Source organism: Gopherus flavomarginatus, chromosome 9 (genome assembly GCF_025201925.1).
Source record: "Gopherus flavomarginatus isolate rGopFla2 chromosome 9, rGopFla2.mat.asm, whole genome shotgun sequence".
NCBI classification, from domain to species: domain Eukaryota; kingdom Metazoa; phylum Chordata; order Testudines; family Testudinidae; genus Gopherus; species Gopherus flavomarginatus.
The window spans coordinates 90,349,798-90,371,272 of record NC_066625.1 but is presented as its reverse complement, the minus strand read 5'-3'; the positions used below and the strand labels follow the sequence as shown (position 1 = coordinate 90,371,272).

The 21,475-nt window shown below is 44.1% G+C and overlaps 1 protein-coding gene across 1 annotated transcript in view; it reads left to right on the top strand.

Annotated features, from left to right (window-relative positions):
• The first annotated feature begins 228 nt into the window (after positions 1-228).
• Positions 229-21,475, top strand: part of UACA (uveal autoantigen with coiled-coil domains and ankyrin repeats) — a 68,342-nt gene continuing 47,095 nt past the window's right edge. The window contains exon 1 of the mRNA XM_050968923.1: positions 229-344. Coding sequence (XP_050824880.1) covers positions 285-344 — 60 coding nt within the window. The 5' untranslated portion in view covers positions 229-284. The remainder of the gene's footprint in view (positions 345-21,475) is intronic.

Below are 21,475 nucleotides of genomic sequence, written 5' to 3'. Positions count from 1 at the left end.
CCTGGCGGCCGCTCTCGGCCCTGCGCCGGTTGCTGCCCAGGGGGCGGGGCTCTGAGCCACCAGGTGCGCAGCCCCGCCCCCGCCCCCGCCCCCGCCCAGGTGAGGCTCGCCGACGCTTTTTCCAAGGGGAAGTCCCGCCCCCGAGCTCCGAGCTCCGTTCCCATTGGCGAGCGCGCCCGCGCCGGCGGCCGGTGATTGGGTGCGGCGGGCGGAGGGGCGGCCCCGCTGCAGCCGCCGAGTCTGGCTCCGGCCCGCTGGGCGGCAGAGCGAGTGGCGGCCGCGCCATGAAGAGCCTCAAGTCCCGGCTGAAGAAGCAGCACGAAGTGTCGGTGGGCGGGGGCGCGGTGAGTCCCGGCGGGCGGAGCCTTCCCCCCCCCGTGGGCGCGTGGGGGCCGTGACCTGAGCGGGGGGCTGCGCGGGCCGAGGGTTGGACTGTGACGGGGGAGGCTGGGTCGCGGGGCAATGGGGGGGGGGTGTCACGGAGCAGTGGGGGGAGGGCTGTGCTGGGCTGTGGGGGGGTCACGGGGCAGTGGGGGGTCGGTTGCTGGGAGGTCACGGGGCAGTGGAGGGAGGGCTGTGCTGGGCTGTCGGAGGGGTCTCGGGGCAGTGGGGGGAGGGCTGTGCTGGGCTGTGGGGGGGTCGCGGGGCAGTGGGGGGAGGGCTGTGCTGGGCTGTGGGGGGGTCGCGAGGCAGTGGGGGGAGGGCTGTGCTGGGCTGTGGGGGGGTCGGGGGCAGTGGGGGGAGGGCTGTGCTGGGCTGTGGGGGGGTCGGGGGCAGTGGGGGGAGGGCTGTGCTGGGCTGTGGGGGGGTCTCGGGGCAGTGGGGGGAGGGCTGTGCTGGGCTGTCGGAGGGGTCTCGGGGCAGTGGGGGGAGGGCTGTGCTTGGCTGTCGGAGGGGTCTCGGGGCAGTGGGGGGAGGGCTATGCTGGGCTGTGGGGGGGTCGCTTGGCAGTGTGGAGAGGGCTGTGCTGGACTGTGGGGCGAGGTTGCGGGCCAGTGCTGGGCTGTGGGGGTGGGGGTTGTGGGCCAGTGAGGGGAGGGCAGTGGGGGGAGGGTTGTGCTGGGCTGTGGGGGGGTCGTGGGGCAGTGTGGGGTCGGTTGCTGGGGGGGTCACGGGGCAGTGGAGGGAGGGCTGTGCTGGGCTGTGGGGGGGTCGCGGGGCAGTGGGGGGAGGACTGTGCTGGGGCTTGGGTGGAGGAGCATGGGGGGCTCACAGGCCAGTTAGGGGAGGGCTGTGCTGGGCTGTGGGGATGTTACGGGAGACTTGCAGCGAAGCTGGGGGGGGGGCTGGGCTGTGTGGGGGGTTGCGGGGCAATGGGGAGAGGGCTGTGCTGGGGCTTGGCAGGAGGAGTGTGGGTTGTGGGGCACCACGGGGAGGGCTGGGCTGTGGGGGTGTGTGTGATGGAATTCCCTGTCCACCCCAGCTCTCAGCCTGTTGTATTCTGTCACTTCTCTTAAAAATCACTAGATAGTTTTTTAAACAGCATACATGCACTGTAAATGGGTTTTTATCTCAGGAAATTTGAGTGTGTTCTACTATACACTTGGAAATGTGGCTTATTGGAAAGAGGCATAGAAGTACTCTGAAATACAGCCCTCATGTTTGTAGAACAGTGCTCTGGAAGCTTGTTTGGTATAATGCTAATTCTTCTCTGTATCACAGTACCGCGTTTAACGTTGTTACAAAATAAATAAGCTCAGAAATGTCTTTAAGCTTGGCGTATAGTGTATAGACTTGCACTGTCTATTGGTAGTCATCAGAAGTCATTTGTTACAGTAGTATTCTTTGCTTTTTCAGAGCAAGTTTAACATGGTGATACTTAAATGTTAAGAAATGCTTTAGTAAATCACAACATTGGTATTCAGTAACTGATTTTGAGGGAAAATATGAAGGGACAGGATTTTGGTCAAGTACTCTCCCAATTCAAATAAATGTGATTCATTTACCTCAACAAGATATTTTTGTAAAGTTGAGATTTTTATGTATGACAGTAAATTGCTTTTGCTGAGATTTTGAAACTTTGAGGATCACAACTGAGCAGAAACTAACTTTCTGAGAAGGAACTGAGTGATGTGAAATGGCTATTGGCATGCAGCAATGAAGTTCATTGTCAAATGTAGATGGGAGGAGAAGCTAATGATATGGTATACAGCATGAGTTTTTGCTGGGTGTCAGTATTCCACAAAATTGAGGTGTGTTGTGGGTACTAGTTATTGTTGGTGTGTAATTTTGAGATAATCAGACCTTGAAATATTTACCAGGTACATACCAAACTTTAGCTTGCAAGTTTACTATGGAAAAACTTTGTGTGGGTGGCTGTTAATACAAGTAAAGGGAAATGCCTTGGAGAATTCCAGGCCCTGTTCCTAACTGCTGTGGGAGGGAAGATAGTGGGAATCCTGCTGAGATGCTGTCCCAGGATCCATCTTGGGAGCTCTCTCTTTTTTTTTTTTTAAGATTTTGTCTAGTAGGTGTCCAATAAATTCTAAGCTCCCACCCCCTTATCTAGCCCCTGGAAGGCAGAAAGGTACTTCTTTTCAAACCCCTTGTTTCCTGAGCCTTTTTCTCCAGGAAAATTCTCCCACAGCTTCTATATTTTTGGAAGGTAGTTCTTCATAAGTAGCTTCTGCATTGGCTCTGGTGCTTTTCATAGCTTTCTCAAGCAGTAGCAGAGTGAAATTGACAGAATTAGTGTCAATTCCTCTGCTGTCTACAATGTTTTGAATAACTGATATTATCTAGTCTTGTTAACTTCTTGATGCTGTTGCTGCTTGGGAAAGCTTTCAGCAGCCCATTCAGTCACATGAATGGTCTCAGATCAGATGCAGGTGAACAGTGCTGCTGTGTTTCACATTTGGGAGGTTAACTTTGCAACTGTAGGGTCTAGAAACTTCTTAAAATAGAAAGCTAAATTCTACATAAATTGAGGGCTTAGTGCACCCTCTGCCACCTCTTATCAAGAAAAGTGCCTTATTCATCAATAGTCTCAAGATGTATGTCACCTTATAGATGTCAGTTGCTCATGTTAGAGGTGGTCACAGCAGCATTCAGCCCTAAATATTCTACATTCTTGAGATTCCAACATGTACTGATGCTGTAAATGTCTTTGGGTGGTCCAGTTACTGTTGAGGTACTGCATTCTTGCAAGTTACACTAGGTGTTCAGTGAAGATACTCATCCTCACTTTGGAACAAATTAAATGAAAAAGATTGTTGTGTATCAAGAAAACAGCAATGGCTGCTGAATCATCTCTGAATTACAGGTGATAAAGAGATTGTGTATTAGTTCATTCCATCAAGTTTCTTTATTTGTCAAAGTTTGGGATTGAAAGTTTTTTCTGGTATTCAGATTTCTTGTTCTCATATGCTAATAGTTATTACAGCATCATACACAGATTTTATGATGTTAGCATGCTCTACAAATATAAGCACATGTGCATGTCATATTTCTCACTAGGACTGTGCACAACACTCTGAGAAGAAAGGTGAGGGGATTGTTAATGAGTGGAATCTGAAGGAGGTTGGTTAGAAGGAATAAGGAGGAGCATGGTAGTCATAAAGCTTAGTGTGGGAGGGAAAAGAGAGGAATAAAGTGGGAGGACTGGGTAGTGGGTAGGAAACAAGGAGGAATGTTACTGCGCTAGTGTAATAATTTAATGTCTTTCATAATGGAAAGAATGGAGCAAGCTTTGACGTCACAGTCCTCCAGTCTACTTTTGTCTTATAATTTCTCACTTTAAATACAGCAATCTCTTGCATAGGCTCTGTGAATTTTTTTTTTATTATTTTAGCATCTGTTGACTGAGGCAGAATCTGAATACTTTAGTATGCAGTTTCAGAAGTGGTTTGTCAGACAAATGATTTTTTTCGTTAAATCATGTAGTTTAGAAGGACTATAGCCACTAGCAACTTGTCTTTCTAGTAGTTGTGCCATCTGCATCAGATCTGGTCAGTATTGTTTATATGTCTTCCCAATACATTAAGGCTATCTTTTGCTATTATGTTATACTGCAGATTTAGTTCCACAATTCATATATTTATAATGCTTCATTAAATATTTTTGTTCAGTCTTGTAAAACTTACTTTATTTTGTGGCTAAATCTAAAATAGTGTGATATATTGAGACCTAGCCACTATATTCTAGGTGGAAAACTAATATTTATTGAAAATCTCAACAGGGCTGACTTAAATATCCCTTTAGCATTGTATTTTTGGAAACACTTCCACATGCCTGTCAATTCTAAATAATCTGTATTGATACGCTAGAAATGAGTGGACAGCTTCCTAAAAATGAATTTAAAAACAGAAGCTTTAAACACATTGCCCAATAGGGCAGTGTGGATGGCAAATGCAACTTAACTTGTACAAATGTAAAGTAATGCTTGTTGACAAAAATAGCATAACCTTCACATGTATACTGATGGGCTCTGGAGTTTCAGGGGAGAAAAGCTGTAGGAGATCCTTTGGAAAGGTCACTGACATCGTGCAATGGCAGTTAAGAACATACAGGATGCTTGGACGTGTTTAAGATAAACTATTTAAATTATATCATTGAGTGGTGGTATGTCCACATCTGGTTCCAGTTATCTGCTGCACTTGAAAGATTTAGTGGAGGCTGAGAATGTCTAGCAGAGGACATCAAAGATGATTAGAAACTATTGAAATCTGCACATATGAAATTTCAATAACCTACATTATTTAAAGGAGAAGAATTTGAGGGGACTCTGAGAGATTCCAAATAAAGGGCATATTAAAAACAAATTACTTCAACTCATTCTGTAACACTGGAGAAAACATTTTTTGTGGCGGGGGGGGGGAGAAATAATCAAAATTAAACTATGTTCAGAACACGAAAAAGAAATGTTACAAAAAGAAATGTTACTTTGTTATATTGCACAGTCTGAGAATTCATTACTGAGGGTGATCAAGATTTATATTCTGCATAGAATGTTGAAAAAGAAGTGGATGGATAATTATATGACCACTGACAGAATCGCTGTCCAAAATGAGATAAGTGTGTTTTTTTTGTGTGTGCTTGTCTAGAGGAGTCAGGAAAAAAATAGCCACCTTGCTATGTAACTCCACTATTGTCTTAGTGCACTGAGCCTTTTTTGTCGTCCTCAGAATCATTAGGCATGGGTCATTGCTAGACGCAGAATACTGGAATAAGTGGATGTGTGGTCCAATCTGATATGGTAAACTCCTGTCAACCTTTAATCCAGTTGTCCAAACACTATCACAGATCTTACTATATGTACTGCTAAGAATTAAGTGCCTACAGTTTTGTTATTGATCATTGGTTCTGATAATTTCTGAGAAATTGTGGCATGTTTACTCCAAAATGGAATAGAGCGGTGAAGCTTGTCATACATATACTTGTCAAAATATAATTCTCTTTTTTGTAAGATGTGGTTTCTTATCCCAAAGGTGATACTCAAAACTGAACCAGGGCTGATCATCCTTCACTAGATTAAAATGGGAAATAGCTCCTCTGTTATCCTAGTTTTAGTTAATTGATACTGTATCGTGAATAATTCTCATACTTCTGTCAGGCATATGTGTGTTTTAAAAAAACCTGTGTTCCTGAAAGCTGAACTGAAAAGTTAGAACAACTAGTGATTGGATGCTTGTACAGATTGACTTTCGTTTTATTAAAAAAAAATCACAAAAAGCTTTGTGTATAATTAAAATGTTTATTCTTAGAACAAGCTTTTTGATGCACTGAAAAACAGTAAGCAGCTCATGGTGTTTTGATGATGCAAAATGAATGGGCTGGGGGATAGACTGTTAATTTAAAAATTTGCTGGCTGATGGTTTTAGGCTGACATTTTAAAAATGGCTCTCTCCTCATCTGCATATTTAAATATCCAGAATAAGCAGAATCCTGAAGGAGGTCTGGAGGGAGCGGTTCTCAAGTCTGTGCCAAAGATTTTGTTATGGTGGCTATTGTCCGAAATTAAGATGGGCTCTTTCACAAACCTATTTGTACTAAAATAGGTTTCCAAGCAGTACCTTTTTGTGCATTAATCCAAATAACACATTATTAAACTGTAGTCTGAGCAACCTCTGTAGTTAGTGATAGCTAAATGTTCCTAAAGTTATATGTGTGTAAAGCAAGTTCTGAGGATGTTGCTGTACTCTATTATATAAATGACTTTTCCTCCACATTTCTTTATGTAAGGAATGGAACGCCTCTTTATCCACGGCTGATAGTAAAATGACTGAGTGCAATCACTCTTGTATTCTTATCAGAACTGGAGTGTGTTGTAACCCTCTGGATTAGCTAGTCAATTAGCAATGACATGCATCTATCTGAGGCCCTGTCTACACTATAAAAATAACTACGTTTAATACATGAGTATAACAATAATGTGTTATAGCATGGTTTATTTCTGCCATTGTGGAGTGAAAAAATAAACGGTAGAACCATGCTTGAAAATCATGTTTTTAGTTTGGGCAAAACCTTGTTCTCTGTGGCCTTTTTAAATTCAAGTTTCTGCTGCTGTTCTCTTTGAGCGCTAGAGTGTAGGTAAGGAGCTGGCCATCACAACCTCGTCACCACAGGCTTTCTGCTCTCAGTGGATCCAGACAGAATCATCATCAAGCAACTGGTGCTCAGTGGTCACCCTTTCAAGATCTTCAGCAAGACGGCTATAGTGCGGTGCATGTTCTTTAACAGAGAGGATGTGCTATGGTTTAAGCCGGTGGAGCTGAGGACCAAGTGGGGCCGCAGAGGACACATCACAGAGCCGCTAGGGACTCATGGTCACATGAAGTGTCATTTTGGTGGGCAGCTGAAATCCCAGGACACAGTGCTGCTGAATCTGTACAAGCGCATCTTCCCTAAATGGACTTATGACCCGCATATGCTGGAGCCGGGACTGTGGGTGAGAAACGAACAGCAGCTCCCCATGCAGGAGGTGGAGATGGAATAACCCTCCAGGCCTGCTGTGATTGGCACCTCCTGCACCCCACATGGGTGCTTGGCTGTTCCAAGCCTCGTGAGTGCCGTGCCTTTCCTGGGGTTTGTGTCCAGCATTCACGCTGGCTGCAGCAGCATTAGATCTGGCTCACAAGTGCCTATGCCCTGGCCTCCAATGTCAGTTTATTTCAATGGTAAATATATCTTCACCTCAAATTTTTTTAACCTTTTGTGTTGTCTAACCCTGCTTGTTGAAAGCATGTCTTGAAAAAATGGTGATTAAAATGCTCATGAGCATTCAACACTAGTGCTCCCATTGTTGCTGCCAGGGGTAAGAAATCTGAGGAAAAGTTCAGGGTAGACACAGGCTAAAGCTGGGGTTCTCAGGACAAATTTTTTGGTGGTCTCAGAGTGAGGCCATTGGTGGCCACTCTCACACTTTTTCCTAAAATACTTACTGTATATACTCGTTCATTAGCCCGTTCGTTTATAAGCTGACCCCCCAAGATGGTTAGGTAAAAATAGCAAAAACTGTATGACCCTTTCATAAGCCAACCCTTTATTTCAGGGGCTGGCGAATTTTGGCGCTTGGCCTGTCAGGATAAGCTGCTGGCAGGTCTGGACGTTTTGTTTACCTGGTGTGTTTGCAGGCATGGAGCCCCTCAGCTCTCTTTGTCCGCAGTTCACCATTCCCAGCCAGTGGGAGCTGCAGGAAGTGGTGCGGGAGCTGAGGGGCTCTATGCCTGCAGATGCTTCAGGTAAACAAAACAACAATGTATTAGATATTCAGTTCAATGATTCCTTAGAGTTTTTAAAATCAAATTTTGGTGTTGACCATTTTATAAGACAACCCCAGCTCTTTGTGTCACTTTTTTACCAAAAATATTCGGCTTATGAATGAGTATAATGGTAATTAGCTTTAGGAAAAACAAATGCACATACACATGTCCAAATCATTGTAATTATTTACTGCTAGCTAGTAAGTCTGTTGTGAAAAGTGATATTAACAAACATACAAGTCTCACTTTTCACAGCAAACTTACTCAGCTCTGGTAAGCCTAGGGACAAATTAAGCCCTGGATGAGGGGTTAGGGGAGGCAGCGGAGGCCAGAGACTGTGGGGATGGGTGGGTGGGGGGCCAGGGAAGCAGCAGGGGGCTGAGGCCTGAAGCCCCATGGCCGGGGGCTGGGGCCTGAAGCCTCGTGGCTCACCGACCCTGGGAAGGTGGGGAAAATCATGGGCTGCCTGCTCCTCCAGTGTTCTCTTTCCAGAGGAGGGCAGGGTCCAACCCCTGCTGGTGGCCAGCAACCAACACCAAGGTGGTACATCCAGGACCAACAGGGAAGGGAGCGGCTGCTACTTTACCACCACCCCTGCCCCGCCCCGCCCCAGTCCAGCAGGCTGTAGCTGCAAGAAAAGCCCCTGGTGGCCACATGTGAGAAATGCTGGGCTAATGTGGGTCCACCATGTTGTCTTCTGTCGAGACAGACAAGAATTTTTTTTTTAAAAAGAAAACAAACACTGCTGTAATATGTTGTGGCTGATATACTAACCTTCTGCACAATCAAAAAATAAACACTCTATCTCTTTGTTCTTCTTATTCAATTAAGCAGATTTAGCATGAGTGCTGTCCTGGTACTTGAGATGGCACAAATGGAGGAAGATGACTCCTGTCATCAAGTGTTTAGTTTAAATCAGAAACATGCAACACCGTTAGACAAGATATGCATGTTGTAGGGAATACTGTAGATTCTAATACATCTTTAGAGGTGGATTATAATTGAGAAGCTTAGTGGAAGGAGTGTTTATTTCAATAAATTACTTATGGATTTCAGGAGCTCCAAAAGAAACAAATTAAATCAACTGGTAAGCAAAAACTCATTGTAAATATCATTGGTAACTCTTCTGCATGCTTACTCAGTAAGCACATAGTATTGTTTATCTGAGCTTTTTGACTAGGATTGGCAAAGTGCTTCCAGTTTGAACTCTTCTCTAAATTACATAGTTAACATTCATAAGGAGCTTTTATAAACAAAGTAGTCCTTGCAAAAGTTGTGAGGCAGGGAAGTGTTGCCCCCACATGTTCTTTTCTTGGTGGGTGAATGGGGTCACAGAGGGAGTCGGTAGCAGAGCCAGTCCTACAACATGATAGTTCCTCCTTGAGTATGTACTCTACCCACTAGACGGCTGCCTTTGGTGACCGGGGAAATAATAAAATCAGATTGTTAAATTCTATGCAATATTTTCAACTGCTCCTTTTTCAATATGTGGAATCATACCACCTAACATCTGTCTGAGAATTTTCATTTCAGACTGGAGGCTTGTCTATGCTTGAAACCCTGCAATGGCACGGCTGTAGCAGTTGAATGTAGACACTACCTATGTTGACATGAGGGGGTCTCCTGTTGGCATAGGTAATCTGCCTACCCAAGAGGCAAGTACCTAGGCCAATGTAAGAATTTTTCAGTCAACCTAGTACTTTCTATGCCGGGGATTAGGTTGGCTTAACTACATCACTTGGGTGTGGATTTTCCACACCCCTGAATGATGTAGCTAGGTCACACTAACTTTTTAGTGAAGACCAGGCCTGAGGGCAGGTCTACACTATTGCTTATGTTGATATAAAGTACATTGTTCAAGGATGTGAAAAAGCCACTCCCTGAACAATGCAGGTTACAGCAACCTAGCTAGTGCTATATTGGCAGGAGATGCCCTCCTGCTGACACAGCTTCTGCCTCTCATGGAGGTGGAGTAATTATGCCAACGGGAGAGCTCTCCCCCATCGGCCTAGAGTGTCTTCCCCAGACATGCTACAGCGGCGCAGCTACATCAGTTGCTGATGGTCTTTGGCGGCGTTTCAGCAGTGGGTGCTTCTGTCTTTGGTGGCAAGACTTATTGCCCTCTGCCGAACACCGTCAGCAACTTAAGGACCTTCCGCTGAAGACCTGGACGGGTGAGTGTAACAATTAAAAAGGTGCTCCCCCTGCAGTGGTCCTGATATTTTACAGTTAGCATCTGGTCCTCCTACTCTGCCTCCTGGTTTCCCTCTGCTTCATGAGGATGTGCTTTTGGCCAGGCTTGGTTATCTGGCCCTGGGAGAAGTACACAGCACACCAGCGTAGCTGTTATGTTGGGGGCTCTGCCCACTCTCCGTCCCTCCTTCCATTTCTGGGTTAGTAGAGGGGAAGTAACAGCCCTGCAGAGCCTGTTCTCCTCCCTGCAGTATGGGTAGCTGGCGCAAGAGAGCCTTACACCTCTTACTCCCTGGTGTGGCCATAGTTTGATCCTTAATAAGCACTTCACATTTTTATGTAAAAAATTCAACAAATATTTGTTTGCTTCCAGGCATGTTGAAAGTCCTGGTAACATCTCTCTTCACAGAGCCTAAATGATTCAATCTGTATTTTGTAGCTGAGACTCATCAGTGTGTGTGTATATATTTCTAAATACATAACTGAAGTCTCATCTATTGATAGACATATTGAAAATAACTCTTATCTGTGCTATGCAGTCTGGGAGATGGACCAAACCTGTCAATCGGCAGTAGCTGAGATGTTTCTCCACCTCTGAGACCCCCAGATTTCATCTGCCTCTCCAGCTTTAGGCAGGCAGAGGCCCTGCTGGAGCACAAACTCTAAAGAAGGGGGAGGGGGAAGACTTAAAATCTCCTGGCTATGAAGGTCTGCCTTTCCTGCCAGAGGATTCCCTTACTTCTCAGTGGCTGGTACTCTGACACCCTCTGTTCAACCATGTGGAATGCAGCATGGCGGAGAAGGGAGGAAATCAGATGTCTCATAGACTCCTGTGCTGCCTCCTGCTGATTGATTGCCTGCTTGGAGATCTGTGAAGACCTGGTGCCTCAAGTGCTCAGACGTGGCAGGGTTTCTCGCAGCCTCCCTTCCCAAGCAGGAGAGCCCCCAGGAAGCAGCGGCAGCACCTCAGCAGCAAAATTCTCTCATCCTGGCACAGATGAGCGCAGCTGTTCCCTCCCCTCCCCATGTGGGGGAGCTTAGGTTGAAGCACAGTGTCAAAGGGCCAGGGGAGCTTTCCACCCAACCCCTGAGCCTGCATTCACAGCCCCATGGGGCAGCTGTCTGGACCCTCCCCTGCACTGGTGGTGCCAGGGAGCTAATGACAGAGTTCCAGGGACAGAGCAAGGAGAGAGCCTGGGAACCTGTGCTCAGACCCAGTCCCTTGCTCTGTTCTGCAGCATGCATCCCCTTCAGCTCTGCAGCAGCTCACAGCAATTCTCTGCCAGCAAGGTCAGCCCTGTATTGCCTCCCAGTGCGATAAAATGGCCATGGACTCCCTTTGTATGACTAGAGCCCCTGGCCTAGGGTCAGCCTACCTCCAGGCCAGGTCCAGGAATCTCACCTGAACAAAGCGTGGGCCCAGTCCCGCACAACCCCCCCCCCCCCCTTTTTCTCAAGGCATGAAATCTGCTTAAAAGAGTAATCACAGGGTCCCTCCCCCACCTCCAGGCTCCCTGAGCTACTCTTCCCATGGCCCAGCTTCTGGCCTGGTCAGGGGGCGGGGCCTCGGGAAGATGACGAAGGGTAGGGGGTAGGGCCTTGGTTCCAATGCTGGGAGCACCCCCACTTTTACATAAGTTCTGGTGCCCCCAATCTCTTCCATCTTCTGAAGAGCCTGACTCAAGAGTTCCTCTATGGCAGTGGTTCCCAAACTTTAACAACCCGCAAATCCCTTTCACTAAAATGTCAAGTCTCTGGAACCCCCACCAAAAAATGAATATTTCCAGGGATTTTCTCCCTTACCTGAGGATAAAGTATAAAAGCAGTGATCTTGAAAGTATGAAATTGGTTTTTATAACATGCTTATTACACACAATATTTATCATTACAGTGTTTTATTACCTTATGAAAACAGCAACACTCTTCCAAGATCTCACTTTCATAGCTTGTATCACTTTGATTAAGCCTGCTATAAGACAAGGCTCCTAGGTTTCATCAAGGAGTATCAGATGTGAAACAGCCTGAAGGTATTTAAGAAGCCACCTCAAAGAGTTCCTCCTGCACAAGCATTCAGGTCTTGAGCAGTCCAGGCAAGGAACGCAAGTTACACAAAGCTTAAACTTGTGCTTCATAATAATTTAAAAACAATACTAGCAGCCTTTAATTTTAAAAATAGTAAAAAAAAAAAATCCACCTCCTTTTCCATTTCTTAAAAAGAGTCTTGAAGTTTAAATCCCCTCAGTGTGATAGATAAGCTTGCTTTGATCTGCATAGCTCTTGGAAGTCCCTGGGGCTCTGGGCTGCTGGCCCTGTGGTGCTTGGGATCCCTAGGGACAGCTCTGTCCGCCATTAGAGAATTTTTTCCCGAGAACCCCTGTAACATTTCACAAACACCAGTTTGGGAACCACTGACCTAAGGGTATGTCTACACAGTAATAAAAGACCTGTAGCACAGCTGTGACCAGCGGGCTGAGGCTGCAGGGTTGAAAATTGCAGTGTGGATGTTCAGGCTGGGGCTGGAGCCTGGACTCTGAAATCCCATGAGAGGGGTGGGTCTCAGAGCCCAGGCTCTAGCTTGATCCTGAATGTCTACACTATTTTTTTTCTGCCATTCTCTTCCCCCCCCCCCCCCTTTGAGCCCTGTGAGCCTGTCAATTGACCCAGGCTCTAAGAGTCACAGCTGTGGGCTTTTTATTGCAGGGTGGGTGTGCCCTAGGAGGCACAAAGTGAAATCTGTTTCCTTTATCTGCATTCTGCAGATTTACAGAGTTTAATTCTCAGCATCTGATTCTCGTTTATCTTTATGGAGTGCAATGGGGCAGGCATTCTTCAGTAACTGCACACTCTCACAGAGTGCAGCATTGGCAATTCAGTGTTGAAAAGGCCATGCCAGAGATGTGTGCTGTTTCCTCTAGGCGTACATACACCACAATAGGAGTTCTTTTTGCTTAGGGTCAAGACTCCAAATCAGAGCTAAAAACTAAAATAATAAAATTATTAAAGAAACAAAAAACCATGTGCACAGAGAACAGACTTTCAGGAAAACTGTACTGTGTATTGTGAGCTACATTTGAGAGCTACAGCAGCCTTAGTATGGCTGTATATACCTCCTAATACACCCTGGGAGTGTGTAATAGCAGGACAGGGATTTCCTGCCACACCTAAAGACTGGGAAAACATCAGGCTGTCATCTTCAGCTGCCACTTCAGATTGCCATGACTTCACGATTGGGCTATCATTCCCAGTTGTCATCAGGCTTTAATGTCCTGGTTATTGCTCCTAGCTTCTGGTGCAGATTGTCCTGCCTCAATACCGCCCCCACCTCCTTCCCCCAGCAGCTGGCTATGGAGTGATAAGTTGACAGCAGTTCCGATGCAGAAGAACTGGCAGGCAATGAGGGGCTTCCTGGCCCACCATTTTTCTTATACCCCTTCCTCCATTCTGCAAGGCCAGAACATTCCTTGGTGTGCACCAGTCAAAAGTGATCTTGGTGTCACTACCGTAGATGAATGTTCCTTTTTTTCTGGTTGTCAAGTTCTTGTAATTTCTACTTAGGAATTTTTTTTTTTTTTACCTGAAAGTGGCCGCCTTACTATACAGGCTCTTCACAGGCAACCAAGTCTAGGCAAGCATCACCTCAGCCTGCACTTTCAGACATGAAAACTATTGAGGGCATCATGCCAACTACCTAGGGCATCAGACAAAAGAACTTTGTCATCTGACACCTGAGTGCACTTGCATGCTTTTACAAGTAATGCCAACATTGGTGGGCTGTATTGCAGATATGGTCTCTCTCAATTTTTTTTTTAAAAGAAATCATATGCCTAAGAGCTTCTGTTGGTGGAGGAGTCATGGTATGCAGATAGCCATTCTGGATCTCCTGTTAATGGGAGCAATTGAACCTATCCCTCCTCTTCAAAGGAGAAAAGGTATTACTTCATATTATTCCTAGTTAAACAATCTAAAACAAGCCCAGTAAGCTACAGTGCACTTCCTGAAAGTATCAAACATCTATTTAACAAAAATCAAGATGGAGACCTTCAAATCCACACTAGCTAACATCAATGGAGGGGGCTGCATGACTTCTATAGATGTGAAGGATACTTGTGTTCATATCCCAGTTCGACAGTCTTACAGTTGCTTCCTAAGCTTTGCTCTCGGAGTACATTACCAGTACAGGTCCTTGCCCTATAGTTTAGCAACAGGGCTGTGGTAGTGTGACTAGTAGCTGTCAAAAGGAAGCGGTCTGTGTCACCTTTCCTGGGTGACCACCTTATCCAAGCCTCATCCAGGGTCAGTTTTACGCTCTAGCACTGAGCAATAAGCATGCTGCAGAGCCATGTTTTGTGAGAGTTAATTAGAGCTCTCTGTATTCCCAATCTGAGTGGGGTTGGTCATTGTAATCTACTAAATAGTTTATTGCAGGAAAGACAGGAGAAGAGGGGAAATCTTATCAAAACAATCAACCTTTCAAGGGGAGTTCCAATTCATATGCTTCTGTCTCTTCTAGACCAGTGATCTCCATGTGGATATTCTTAGGGAGTTTGTGCTCACATGAGGCTACTACAGAGCTGCTTCTTATCCCTGCCTAAACAATCTCTTATCCACCCCTCACAAAGGTCTCCCTTGAGGATTCTCCAGTCATTTCTTGACAGTCCTTGACCTCATGTAAATAGGAGAGCAAGCACAGCATAAACTGGCGAGAGCTCTGGGCAATCCAATGTGGTCTCAATGTTCTGCTCCCATATCTGGATTTACCTCAGGTGCTGGTCATGACAGACAATACTTCAGCCATGCCATCTACAGATAAAGGGAACGTGATCTACTGTTGTTCAAAGAGAAGGTCACTTCCTGATGTCTTGAGTAAGGACAATCTGCAGTCAATTTGTTCCCTTCCCATCCACAGCAAATTGAATGTTGTTGCCGACTGGCTGCAGGCCAAAGTTAGATCATCCAGAATTAGAACTACACCTGGAGGTATTTCTCTGTTGGTAAAGAAATTTCGTCTTAGATCTGTTGCTTAATTTGTCTCCCCGCAAATCACAAGATTTTATTCTTTTACCAGTGGGTTCACCAAGCCAAAGTTCTGCCTTGTTGCAAAGATGGCCAAAGGGGACTATTATGTGCCTTCCCTCCCGTTTTCTGTCCTCAACAGAATGCTACAGAAGATCAGGAGAGAAACAGTATGAGTAATTCTGGCCAAGAAGGACTTGATTCTCTGATCTTCTTTACAGGGTATAAAGGCCTCCCATCTGCTTTCATCCAGAAGGGATATAATTAGGGATGTAGATTAATCGCAGTTAACTCAATGAATAATTCAGAAAAATTAATTGTGATAAAAATTAATCACACTTTTAATCACACTGTTAAACAATAGAATACCAAATCAAAAATATTTAATAAATTTCAATTATCTACATTTTTAAATACATTGATTTCAATTGCAACAAAGTATACAAATATCAGAGGGGTAGCTGTGTTAGTCTGGATCTGTAAAAGCAGCAAAGAATCCTGTGGCACCTTATAGACTAACAGACGTTTTGGAGCATGAGCTTTCATGGGTAAATACCCACTTCGTTGGATGCATGTCATTCTTTGCTGCTTTTACAGTATACAAAGTTGACAGTGCTCACTTTATATTTTTTATTACAAATATATGCACTGTAAAAATGGCAAACACAAAATCTACATTTGTAAGCTGCCCTTACACGATAAAGGGATTGCACTATGGTACTTATGAGGTGAATTAAAAAATTTTTAATTCACCTCATACAAGTACCATGGTGCAATCTTTTTATCGTGTAAGTGCGGCTTACAAATGTAGATTTTTTTTTTTTTTTTGAGTAAAGGTATGTAACAAATGGTGGCTGAAGCATGAAGGGGAATATGAATATTTAGCATACCTGGCATGTAAATACCTTCCAGTGCCAGCTACAACAGTGCCATGCAAATGCCTGTTCTCACTTTCAGGTGACATTGTAAATAATAAGCAGCCAGGATAATCTCCTGTAAATGTAAACAAACTTGTTTGTTTTAGCAATTGGCTGAACAAGTAGGACTGTGTGGACTTGTAGACTCTAAAGTTTTACATTGTTTTGTTTTTGAGTGCAGTTTTTTATATAATTCTACATTTGTAAATTTTAGATTGAGATCGCACTACAGTACTTGTATTAGGGGAATCAAAATAAACAATTTCTTTTTTTACAGTGCACATACTTGTAATCAAAGAAATATAAAGTAAGCACAGTACACTTTATTCTGTGTTGTAACTGAAATCAATTTATTTGAAAATGTAGAAAATATCCAAAACTATTTAAATAAATGGTATTCTATTATTCTTCAACAGTGCGATTAATCATGCAATTAATTTGTTTGAATGCATGATTAATTTGTTTGATCTCTTGACAGCCCTAGATAGACTCTTACAAGGCCTAGTCATGCACTAAAATCTAGACAGTTTAAGGAACTGATCACAGAACCTAAAATTAATGGTAGCGTATGTACAAGTGATCATGACTTGATCACTTTTATAATGTGCAAACAGAATAAAATCCAGACCTCAGACAGAGATTTGTTGCATTAAAATGGTCAGTTTCACAAAGCTGAAAACAGTCATGAGCTAGCTGGGAGGAAGAATTTAATAAAAAAATGTGAGTAAGGGGGAATTGTTTAAGAACGCTTTGCTCGATGCCCTAAAAGACACAATTGAGGAAGAAGGCCATATTGGTGGAAGAACTGCCATGGTTTGGAGTGGAGGTGAAGGCAGCCCTAACAAATGGAGGACAATGGAAGTTGTTGGAGTGACTATAAATCAGAAGCTAGGAATTGTAGAAAATTGATAAAGGAAAGAAAGGGCTATGAGGAGAAAGCTATGGCCAGCAGAGTTAAAGACCATAAGGAGTTTAAGTATATTAAGAACAAAAAGAATCCTAACAATGACGTTGGTCCACTATTAGATGGAAATGGTAGTATTAGCAATAATAATGCAGAAAAGAAAGTGTTCCGTAAATATTTCTGTTCTGTATTTGGGGGAAAACAGATGATATAGTTGTATCAGATGGTCAGAAAGCTCTTTCAATTCCACTTGTATCTGAGGAAGATGTTAAATAGAAGCTACTAAAGTTACATTTTTAAATCTGCGGGTCCAGATAATTTGTATCCAAGACACTTTTTTTTTCAATAATCTTGAAACACTGGGGAAGTCCCAGAAGAGGGGAAGAAAACTAATGTTAATGTCAATATTTAAAAAAGTAAATGGGATGACCTGGTTATAGGCTTGTCAGTCTGACATTGATTCTGGTCAGGATGATTGATTGGCTGATGCAGGACTCAATTAATTATATTACTCTCCTTCAATTAATCCCAAACAACATAGAATCCCTCTCAGGGTCCCAGAGCTTGAACCCAAAGCCCAGACGTCTGCACAGCAGTTTTTCAGCCTGTGAGCCGGAGTTAACTGATCTAGGGCAACTGAAGAGTTTTTATTCCAATGTAAACATTCCCTTACTGGTCTGCCTTGAAGCTTTAGTGTTCTCTCAGGCAGGGAATGCTGTTACGTATAAGTTCTTAGCTGAAAGGAAAAACAAAAATAGTGAACTTCTTACATGTCTTATTTATCTAGCCATTAGCAGATGTCTTAACTCATTATCAATATTAATTACAGGGTAGAGATCTACGTTTAAAACATTCCAGTCTAGAACTCCACTGTAAATGTCAATTCTTCATTAAAATAGTTTGATGTGAAAATGCAGCAGGCTTGTGAGTCTCTTTACCATTGTGGGGGTAGGAAAGGGAACTAGCTGACACTGTTCTGTACTATGACAGAACAGCTGGCGAAATAGGAGTATTTGAAACCTGTTTCCAGTGTCAGTTCTCATGACAATCTCAGTCCAACCTATTCCTCTTTAATCTCTTCAACCCATGCAAGAGTTTTTTAAACCAAACTTTTCATTATAATTTCTCTGCCTTTGAATAAAATTGACACTGGAAAGACTCGCCTGTGAATTTATACAAACGTACTCTGACCTTTGCAAAGCATGCAGTTTATTGCCCTGTTCATAGTATAAACTGATTGCTGATACTGAAAGATCAGGTCTGCCATAATCTGCTTCTCTTGTGTTCCATCCCTTTCCCCTTCACATACAATATTGCAGGGGTTCTCAAACTTCATTGCACCATGACCCCTTTCTGACAACAAAAATTACTACATGACCCCAGGAGTGCAGACCGAAGCCTGAGCCTGCCTGAACCTTGCCACCTTGGATGGGGGAGAGCCAAACCCCATTGCCCGAGAGTGGAGTACTGAAGCCAAAGGGCTTCAGCCCCAGGCAGGGGGGCCTGCAACCTGAGCACTGCTGCCCAGAGCTGAAGTCCTCAGGCTTCGGCTTCTGGCTTGGGCCCCAGCAAATCTGAGCCAGTCCTGGGGTCACAACTCACTTTGGGGACCTGACCCACAGTTTGAGAACTGCTGCAATCTTGGCAATATGTGAGCTGACTTCTGGTAAGAACAAATCCAACCAATTGTCTACTGGAAAGAAAAGGTGACATCAATGGTTTTCATTTTGCAGGTATTGTTGTAGAGTTCCATTATTTTGGATGCTGTAGAATTTTTTTAAACATTTAAAGAAATGTAATGCGTATAGCCTGTGGGTGAAAACACAAGGACCAATGGTGAAAATGACAATCTATAGGCTTTAAATAACTGATCAAGAGAAAGGGACAGGTAAGAGTATATGATATGCTACATCTAGTATAGGAAGGGAAGAAATGCCAACTAATCCTTGCTTAAATGGAAAATATAGCTGTTTATTCATGATATAAAGTACTAACGTCAACCTACAGTGCATTTGGAGATTTATACTTACCTGGCTTTCATATCAAGTCTGATGAGAAAGTTGAGAACAATCAGTTGAGAAGCTCGTTGCATTGGTGTTGCCCATCTTCCTTAAATAAAGGGTTCTGTGTGCTGACTGAAACTTGTGCCAGAAGAAGCTGGCAGAGAAGCCGACGAGCTGCTACCAAGCCCCTGATGCGTGCAAGTCTGGGCCAGCAAGTCAGAGGAAGTAAGAGGATGTAAACAAATACCATTCATTTCTCATAGATACTAGCAACAAGTTGTAAAAAGGGAGGAGTGTGTTGAGATTTTAGTTTGAAGTTGATATTAGAAAAGCCTTTATTTAAGAAAAAAAAGACTGAAACACTGCCCATGTTCTTTATATGTGACCAGACCCTCTGTGTTCTGGAACCTGCTGCAAAATTCACCCCTTGTTGCAGAATTCGCTATAGCAGCTGATGTCTTGAGTGGTTTTGTTGCCTTGAGTCTGCAGATGGCGTTGCCAATAGCAGTAAGGGGTGTGAGCTAGTCCTGAAACCTCAAATGTCAACACTGCTAATTATTTCACCACTGACTGTTGTAGTAGACACATCCTCTTCTGTATAGGTTCTTATTTTGTTTTGTAATATGGATTAATGTGCTTCTCCCACAGTTCTTCCCAAAGGCCAAAAGCCCCTTATGTCATGCCCACCTGGTACTCCAATTTCTACAATGTACTGGTTGTGTGTTAACAATGATCTGTGGGGGAAAACTGAAGAGATCATGGTACAGTAAACAAAATTGAATTTAAAATCAAAATAACTGGGTACTATAGTGACTGTCTTTTGTGGTGGTTTCTTATTTCACTCAATAAAATGTCCATTTTAAAAAATGTACCCGAAAATGCTACAGAATCTCAGTCTGCTGAATTGGAGAGCTACAGAAAACAGAGTCTTGCTTCAGAATTTAGATTCTTCTTGCTGCTGAATTTCATCAGGCATTGTTTATAGCGCTGCTGCTTTTTTTTTCTCTTTAAGATCATGAGACTCACAGGATCATGAATCAAGCTTAATTTACTTAGAAATTGCATCTCTTGCGATTTAATTCGTATGCATTGGCATGTCTGGAAGTTTCCCAGTAAATAAGCAGCACTGCTCAGTGTGAAAAACCCTGTGCTGTTATACCCCAACAACAAATGGAAATGGGCTTGGCGAGCCACGATCTCTGAAGATTGTAACACATTTCCTTAAACAATAGTTTTCAGAGAGGGGCAGTTTTCCTTCTGGAGTGATTTAAAGGAAAAACAATGTTTATAGAACCTAGCAACCTGTTAGCTCTTCCTTGCACACAAGGGATCTGTATCAAAACTAGCAGACATCTTTTCTCTCCATGGACACAGTTATCACTTTCCTCACTTACTGTCCAAAACCAACACTTCTAGCTGGGACTCTTGGGATCCCCTTTGCTGTATCATGGAGGCAACTGGCAGTCTGAAAGAGCTTTTTTTGCAGATTTGACTTGTGTCTTTGTGAATGAGGATTCATGTGCTTGCTCAGTCTTGGAACTCCAGCTTGGTGATTTTGAATGATTTCTAACAGTAGTGAGAGAGAGTAAATGCCTGGCACATGATGTCTCCTGGAACATAGGCTAATACCAGAAGAGTCTTGCCGGAAGGGAATGGGAAATGGAGAGAAGAGACCCACCCACATGGTGCACCCCACAGTCTGATCAGCCTTGTACTTTGTCACAGCCTTGGCCAAGCTCCCCCGCTTGACACTCACTAGGCTGGTGTGTTTGGGTCACACCACACTAGACCCGTGTGTTTTTAAGTTTCCTGAGACTGGGCTCAGAGACCTGACTCAGCACTATCTCTTCCATTGGTGTGTCAGGGAAGCTTCCAGGGCATGGGCTCTTAGTCCTTCATGAAAATGAGACCTATAGGTCCCCAGGGCCAGTGCTGACTCCCCATAGACATCCCCCTCCACACTCCAAACCCTTTGGTCCCAGCCCAGAGCCCAAACCCCAGCCCCCTGCCCCAGCCTGGTGAAAGTGAGTGAAGGTGGAGGAGGGTCAGGAAGGGAGTGGGGAATGGAGTGAGCGGGACAGGGCCTCGGGGAAGGACAGGCCTTGGGGAAGGGGTGGGGTAGATCCTGGGGTGATTTTAAATTAAAAATGTGATCTTGTGCATGAAAAGGTGGGAGACCCCTGCTCTAAGCCTTCTACAAGGATAGTCTATAAATAACTAACTGTATTGCTGATCTCACCCTGTGATTGTCATTCCCTACATTCTCAGCAGCTCTGTGTCCTTTCTGCTCCCTTTGGTAACTTAACATCCTGTCTCTCTTTTTCCAGAACTACAAGAGTAATCATCATTCTTGGTATCATATGTACTGTGAATGCCTTCAAGGGCTGCTACTGGCAGGCCTTCATTTATTCACTGCTTAACTGAAATAGCAAGTGGGGAAGTTTTTTTTTGAAGGTCCCATTAATTCTAAGGGACATTGCTAAAGTTGGTAGGGCAGACTTTCCATCTTCTTTTAAAATGTTGCTATTTAAACTGTTGGTCATCTTTGCACTCCCATCATCAAATTAAAAAAATGCTGTAAATGAATTCTTGAGCAGCACAAAGTGGGGAGAGGAAGGGACATGTTTCAAAGCTGCAGGGAAATGAGAGAGAGAGAGGATGTTATCTCTGAAGCTGTAATATGCGGGGTAAGCTTAAATTAGTGGCAGCTCTCAGCTGTAAATGATTAAGGGGATTGACTGAATA